The 8459-nt window shown below is 37.8% G+C and overlaps 1 protein-coding gene across 1 annotated transcript in view; it reads right to left on the reverse strand.

Annotated features, from left to right (window-relative positions):
• The window catches only part of LOC107691978 (DNA polymerase nu-like), a 59101-nt gene that overhangs the window by 4350 nt on the left and 46292 nt on the right, over positions 1–8459 (reverse strand). Inside the window, exon 18 of the mRNA XM_016490852.1 lies at positions 3287–3420. Within this exon, the coding sequence (XP_016346338.1) occupies positions 3287–3420 (134 nt within the window). The remainder of the gene's footprint in view (positions 1–3286; positions 3421–8459) is intronic.

Genomic DNA, 8459 nt, shown 5'->3' on the forward strand with positions numbered 1-8459 from the left:
AGTAAATGGTTCTTTATGAATGGTCCATTGAATCATTAGGCTTGTTAGACTTGAAGCGGATCATCACCATCAGACAGATCGGTGTGGACATCAAAGTACCGCAAGAGCGATTAGAGAGCAGACGGCTCCTTATGCTTTTCAGCCGCTCTCGCGGTACTATGATGTCATACACCGATCGCTCTGTGGAGCGCCGCATCAAATCCAACTCACCTAAGGCCTATGGTTCAACGCGCCAAATGGTTCACCCAATTTCTTCAAAACGTGCATTAAGAAATGAAATGCCGTTGTGTGTTGCTCAGAGACGGAGACAAACAGTTCTGCTTTGTATTTATATTTTCGTTGGCAAAATTAAGCAAAACAGACAACATTGTGTCTAAAATAACACAATATTAACTTCTTACTTACTGAACCGTTGTATAAGATCAGTATCACATCTGCACTCGTGTGATATTGCACTTAGCCTATTGCTCGTGTGTTATTGTTTAACTATATGATGTAAATATGAGACAAAAAAAATTTTTGAGCTTTTTTGCCCCATACTTTGAATTTTAGGGACATTCTAACTAGAGTCCCGCACGGGCCTCAAATTTAGGCCCTAGCCCGGTCCTGGCCCGAGACACTCAGGCCCTAGGCCGGCCCGTGTCCGACAGCTTATCAGAATTACCGGCCCGAGCCCGACCAGAGCACATCTTTTTTTCCCGTTCTCCCAAAACAGCTTATACTACTGTTTCAGCTATTAAAATAGTTAAGTTTTGTATGTAATAGCAAAGTGATTATTTCGTTTCATTTTTTTAATGAAGTTAATTTAAAAAAAACGTTTGGAGCATTTTTTGTTCGTTAAATATAAGTTTTTGTTTTTTTAAAGTAACGGCCAGCGGCAGACAGTGAGCCTATGTTTGATCAATTTAGCCCAGTGATGGGCAAACTTCGCCCTTCCAGGCCACTTTCCTGCAGAGATTTGATCCAACCCTGATAAAACTCACCTGCCTGTAGCCTTCTAGTAGTCTTGAAGACAATGGGCTTGTTTGAGATGCGCCTCGCCTTGCCTGAAATGTAGGTGAGAGTAGGCGGCTGCAGTGAGGGGAGGAGTGAAATAAGCGCAGGCAAGACGGACAGTTCGCCTCACAGACACGATAAATATATCTATAGAAAGCTTTAAATTACTACTTAACAAAATAAAACAAATCAAAAACAAAAACTCTTTCATTATAATCATAATCCGTAAAGATGCACTTCTCTCTAAAGGCGCGTCTGAGGAGATTACTAACAAGCACTAGTTTGTTAGTAAATAACTCAAATATCTCCTTACTATTTCCCCCTGTCACATTTATAGTAATTACTTTTGCCCGTGCTTTGCGGCAAGCTTAAGCCTATTGCTTGCATTTGAACGCAGAACTGTTCAGCTGAGCTGACAGCACGCACCATACATACTGCTGCGGGACACTAAACACCATCGAGCCGCTCTTGACAGTCGCGGTAGCACGGTCTCGTGTTGTTTCCACCAGCGAGGCAATTTTTTTCATCACTAATTGATGGATGTCTAAAATATAAAAATAAGGAGAAGCCTAAAACAGGCCCGAGGCCCGGCCCACGTCTGAACTATGACGTGAAAATTGGCCTGAAGCCCGGCTCGAGGGGCGTAAAAAAGTCAGGGCCTGTCGGGAATACAGGGCTCTAATTCTAACTACGTTCTCTAGGCTCCATCACGCAGTGAGTTGTTGCCCTGCCTCAAATTTGTCATCAATCAACTGTATGAAATGTCAAGATGACCCATGTAGGTCTGGGGCAGGGCAAGTGTGTTAAATGTGTTAATTTTAACGCTTTATTTTTCACCGTAATTAATTAATCTAATTAACACGTTAAATTACCAGCCCTAATATATATACATATATATATTAGTGCTGTCAAACGATTAATCGTGAAAATAAAAGTTTTTCTTTACTTAATATATGAGTGTGTACTGTGTATATTTATTATGCATATATAAATACAAACACATGCATGTATAGCACTAATAAATATATATATATAGCAACAAATCTAACACTGTCTTTTATTACTGAACCTATGCTATTGTATTTAATGATATGACTATTGGATCATCTTTTTTTTTTAAGATTTATTTTTGGCGTTTTTTGCCTTAATTAGGACAGGACAGTATTTTAAATAGGAAGCAAAGAGGGAGAGAGAGAGGGGGTATAGGATCGGGAAAAGGTCCGCAAGCCAGGACTCGAACTCGGGACGCCTGAAGCGCAACAATATTATATGTCAACGTGCTGCCCACGAGGCTATTGGCGCTGACAGGCCTTTATATTTCTAGCTGTTAATCATTAATACTTAAAGGGGTCATATGATGCAATTTCAATTTTTCCTTTCTCATTATTATAAGCCGGGCTTCGGATGCTTTCACTTTCGAATTCGCGATCCTGGTGTCACGTTTTACAAGAAAAGATAATTGTCTGATTTGCTTACATACATCTATACATATTTCACTTTTGTTTTTTTTCCCCCACAAGAATACCAACATGTTCACCTTTGGTTTAAGAAGCGGTCTTTTACTTTACTTCAGCATGAAAACCATCTATCGTTTCCTCAATATTCGCGTCATTTCCGTCACACGCTTGAGGTATTCAGCCAATTACAACGCAGTGGATAGCTGGCCAATCAGTGTGCACCTCGCTTTTCAGAACGATGAGCTTTGTAAAAATCGACGCGTTTCAGAAAGGCGGGGCATAGAGGAGCAACAATAATGTACATTATGTGGAAAATAATGTTTTTTAAACCTTAAACCGCATAAACGTATTTCATTTCACCAAATACACAACATAATGTTCTTTTTAGCAACGTCATATGACCCCTTTAGTATTTTATGTCACCTTTTATTTAGCTACCTTGCATTGTTCTTTATTTTGTTTCGCCATACATTGTATTGATATTTCTCATGCCAATACAGCACACCAAACAAAATGTATACTTCATACTTTATAATAATAGTAAAACGGCCAGTAAACTGTGCATTTGATATTTTAAAGTAACACTGAGATGAAACTAGATAGAATATAATGGCAGCAGAAAATGTAACTATTTGAGTCACAGCAGAAGTGAAAGAATGAGTATTGTGTGACTTAAGTTCACACCATGGTGTAAAAACCATGATGTGTGTAATATCAGTGAAAGTGTGGCCTAACGGCAGCTCTATATACACACTGAACTGTGAAGTGAGTGAGTTTTGTGAAAGAGTGTCTGCTTAGTTTTTTCAACTCTACTCTGTGTTTATCTCACACACACCGTGTATGTGGCAGTTCTGGATGGTGTGCTGGATGAAGGCCGGCACCTCTCTGTACGTCTGTAGGAAAGTGTCCTGAAAACGACTGGCCTCCTCTGTACTCACACCCAGAATACAAGACAACCGCTCTCTTCCTGTGTGTCAGGGTGTCGAGAAAGAAGGAGAGAGAGAGAAAGTCAGTGGACAACAGCAACAGAGAACAGAAATATTCCATGCTTAAAACAGTTCAAGGTGAGACAAAAAAGACAAAATGAGGAGAGATGAGGCACACAATGATTTTGAGAAATAGGCTAAACTGACCACCCCATTCTCCCAATGTTGTTATGACGACAAGTCGACAACTACCATGACAACAAATGTGATGAAATAAAAACAAGATATTATGGGAGCGCTTATTTTTTGTCTCTACTGATATTGCTAATGTAAAATATCATACACAATATTGTCAACTGTTTGGTTAACAACATTCTTCCAAATATTTTCTTTTGTGTTCAACAGAAGAATGAAATTCATACACAAATGAAATGATTGGTTGTGTAAATTATTAAATACATTTTTGAATGAAGGATCACGTGACACTGAAGACTGAAGTAATGGCTGTTGAAAATTCTGCCTTGCCATCACAGGAATAAATTACATTTATAAATATATTAATAAATAGAAAACAGTTATTTTAAAATGTAATATTTCACAACATTTCACAACTGTTTTACTATTAAGTGTTGTTGTTTTGTTACCATTTTTTTATCATCCACCAGGCAAAAATAATAACTCTGATGATGTATAAAATTAATAGCACACCTCGCCTTATTAAGCCACACATTCTGAAGTATCATCATGTCCATAGCACAAATAAGATGCATGCAAGAGTTTATTCTTAGGTCTAATGGTTAGTTCAGATCCCTAACCCTAATTATAGTGTTAACAACACCAGTAATGCTTTGCAAGCAGCACTAATGAATACCTAGGAAATACTGGCATCAGATGTAGTGTAGCTACTAACAACTTGCATTAGAAAGCATGCAATACTCCACCGAAAGAATTTCTCATCAGTCTAACTACAGAGTAACAACTAGTCACATGACATAACCCATGCTACTTGCTTTAGTTTCCGCACAGTGACCAGTTGAATAAAGCAGGACAAAGTTCATATACCAGGAAGACTCAGGCTCATTTTTATCTGACCTTCTGTCTGCTTGTAATTGAGATTATTTCTAGACAGAGAGATGACTATATGAAGTATGCGAGCAGGGAGATGAAGGCAGCAGCAGGCAAGCAGAAGTGATAAAGAGTGCGTCGTTGTGCATTCTCACTGGTTGAGATCATTTGATCTCTAGTGCCCCTCCTTTTGCCTAATTACTCCAACATCTCTAAACCATCCTTCTCTCTGGGATACTCAATAGTTAGTCTCTCATATTCTGACCCACTTGTGTGTGTCCACCCCTCCACCTCGCCTATGAGTGTGTGTGTGTGTGTATGTATTTTTGATTGTCTTCTATGCTACACCTCCTTTTAGTATTAATTCGGTAACCATGGCAATCCTTCGCTTTCTGCAAGATTATCAACATATGCTGACACTGTAGCGCTCTCACCCCCTCTTTCTCTCACTCACTTTCTACCAGCACTCAGTCACTCATTATTCCCTTCCTCACACTGTCACTCTCTTTCTCGGCTTTCCTGAGATGACATTATGGTCGAAATTAAAATGTTTCGTTCTGGCGCAACAAGCCGTATGCCTTTGTAAGAGTGCAATAAATGTATTTTTCTGTATTCAGCAACTTCAGTGCACAAACACATTTTGGTGAGCCACTTGTGAGATGCTGGACTGAAAAATATAAATGAGAGAAAAAAAACGACAGAGATACATTCAAGCTGACCCAGTTAAAGTAAAGTAGAACAGTGACACCCTCCTTCAGTGCCTCCACACACACACATAATAAGATTCTTCTCTAGTAAGGTTGTAGTCATGGAGGCCACATTCGAGGAGATCTCTGTTAGCAACCACTATGAACAATAAGGCTCTCTGCACTTGACTCATAGAGCAAAGCCCTCCAGTCTGGGACATAACTTTTCTCTTTATTTCTTTCTATTTGTACCAATGTCTATCTCTTTCATTCTAAAAAAAAATACATTTATGTATCTCTGCTTTGCTTATGCCACAATAATCCATACAAATATGAATATGGATAGTTTATTTAAATTTTTTAAACAGTCAATTGTATTTTCAAATATTTTTGCCTGTTTTTTTTTTCTTCTCTCGTTTAAATTCAAAGCTTCCAAATTGAAAATGTTCCCAGTTTTTATTAAAAGGGTACACTAGAATTCAAAAGTTTGGGGTCAGTAAGTTATTTATTTTTCTAATTTAAAATTCAGTTTCCAAATTCAAAATGTCCAGTTTTTTTTAAAGGGTACCGTAGTATTCCAAAGTTTGTGGTGAGTTTTTTTAAAGAAAGGAATACTTTTATTCAGTACTGCCTTTTGCCACTACTGATATTGATAATGTAATATATAACAAATTACATTTATAAATATATTAATAAATAGAAAACAGTTATTTTAAAATGTAATATTTCACAACATTTCACAACTGTTTTACTATTAAGTGTTGTTGTTTTGTTACCATTTTTTTATCATCCACCAGGCAAAAATAATAACTCTGATGATGTATAAAATTAATAGCACACCTCGCCTTATTAAGCCACACAATCTGAAGTATCATCATGTCCATAGCACAAATAAGATGCATGCAAGAGTTTATTCTTAGGTCTAATGGTTAGTTCAGATCCCTAACCCTAATTATAGTGTTAACAACACCAGTAATGCTTTGCAAGCAGCACTAATGAATACCTAGGAAATACTGGCATCAGATGTAGTGTAGCTACTAACAACTTGCATTAGAAAGCATGCAATACTCCACCGAAAGAATTTCTCATCAGTCTAACTACAGAGTAACAACTAGTCACATGACATAACCCATGCTACTTGCTTTAGTTTCCGCACAGTGACCAGTTGAATAAAGCAGGACAAAGTTCATATACCAGGAAGACTCAGGCTCATTTTTATCTGACCTTCTGTCTGCTTGTAATTGAGATTATTTCTAGACAGAGAGATGACTATATGAAGTATGCGAGCAGGGAGATGAAGGCAGCAGCAGGCAAGCAGAAGTGATAAAGAGTGCGTCGTTGTGCATTCTCACTGGTTGAGATCATTTGATCTCTAGTGCCCCTCCTTTTGCCTAATTACTCCAACATCTCTAAACCATCCTTCTCTCTGGGATACTCAATAGTTAGTCTCTCATATTCTGACCCACTTGTGTGTGTCCACCCCTCCACCTCGCCTATGAGTGTGTGTGTGTGTGTATGTATTTTTGATTGTCTTCTATGCTACACCTCCTTTTAGTATTAATTCGGTAACCATGGCAATCCTTCGCTTTCTGCAAGATTATCAACATATGCTGACACTGTAGCGCTCTCACCCCCTCTTTCTCTCACTCACTTTCTACCAGCACTCAGTCACTCATTATTCCCTTCCTCACACTGTCACTCTCTTTCTCGGCTTTCCTGAGATGACATTATGGTCGACATGAAAATGTTTCGTTCTGGCGCAACAAGCCGTATGCCTTTGTAAGAGTGCAATAAATGTATTTTTCTGTATTCAGCAACTTCAGTGCACAAACACATTTTGGTGAGCCACTTGTGAGATGCTGGACTGAAAAATATAAATGAGAGAAAAAAAACGACAGAGATACATTCAAGCTGACCCAGTTAAAGTAAAGTAGAACAGTGACACCCTCCTTCAGTGCCTCCACACACACACATAATAAGATTCTTCTCTAGTAAGGTTGTAGTCATGGAGGCCACATTCGAGGAGATCTCTGTTAGCAACCACTATGAACAATAAGGCTCTCTGCACTTGACTCATAGAGCAAAGCCCTCCAGTCTGGGACATAACTTTTCTCTTTATTTCTTTCTATTTGTACCAATGTCTATCTCTTTCATTCTAAAAAAAAATACATTTATGTATCTCTGCTTTGCTTATGCCACAATAATCCATACAAATATGAATATGGATAGTTTATTTAAATTTTTTAAACAGTCAATTGTATTTTCAAATATTTTTGCCTTTTTTTTTTTTTCTTCTCTCGTTTAAATTCAAAGCTTCCAAATTGAAAATGTTCCCAGTTTTTATTAAAAAGGTACACTAGAATTCAAAAGTTTGGGGTCAGTAAGTTATTTATTTTTCTAATTTAAAATTCAGTTTCCAAATTCAAAATGTCCAGTTTTTTTTAAAGGGTACCGCAGTATTCCAAAGTTTGTGGTGAGTTTTTTTAAAGAAAGGAATACTTTTATTCAGTACTGACTTTTGCCACTACTGATATTGATAATGTAATATATAACAATATAATACTTTCATTCAGCAAGAACGCATTGATTAAAAGTAATAGTAAAGCCATTTATAATGTTACAAAAGGTTTCTATTTCATATAAACAGTTATATTTAACTTCATAGGCCTTAAAAAATCCAGAAGAAAAATACATCACAGTTCCACAAAAATATTAAGCAGCACAACCGTTTTTAACGATAGTATAATTAATTCAAAAATGAAATTTCTGTCACTCATTCACCCTCATGTTGCTTGAAAGTTATATTTTTTCCGTCTGCTGCATTTGAATTCACATCTTATGTGCCTAAAGAAGTGTTGCTAGTAATGGCCTTTCGACTGTAGACATTCCTGTGTGCCATCACCCTGTCAGCGCTGTCAGGATGTAATTTTCTTGCTGCTCTACAGTAATTAGTAACATGGTATTTACGGTTCAGGGGAGCGCCCATGAGCAAAGATGCCAGCATGCAGGACTTCATGGTACTGCGTGCAATAGGCACTGAAGAGAAGCTGTGTGGTTTAAAGGGGTCATATGATGCTGCTAAAAATAACATTATTTTGTGTATTTGGTGTAATGAAATGTTTATGCGGCTTAAGGTTCAAAAAACACATTATTTTCCACATACTGTACATTATTGTTTCTCCTCTATGCCCCGCCTTTCTGAATCGCGTCGATTTTTACAAAGCGCATCAGTCTGAAAAGCTAGGTGTGCTCTGCTTGGCCAGCTATCCAGTGCGTTGTGATTGGCCGAATACCTCAAGCGTGTGACGGAAATGTTACGCCCCTACCAT

This window comes from Sinocyclocheilus anshuiensis, unplaced genomic scaffold, assembly GCF_001515605.1.
Source record: "Sinocyclocheilus anshuiensis isolate Anshui unplaced genomic scaffold, SAMN03320099.WGS_v1.1 scaffold426, whole genome shotgun sequence".
Taxonomy (NCBI): domain Eukaryota; kingdom Metazoa; phylum Chordata; class Actinopteri; order Cypriniformes; family Cyprinidae; genus Sinocyclocheilus; species Sinocyclocheilus anshuiensis.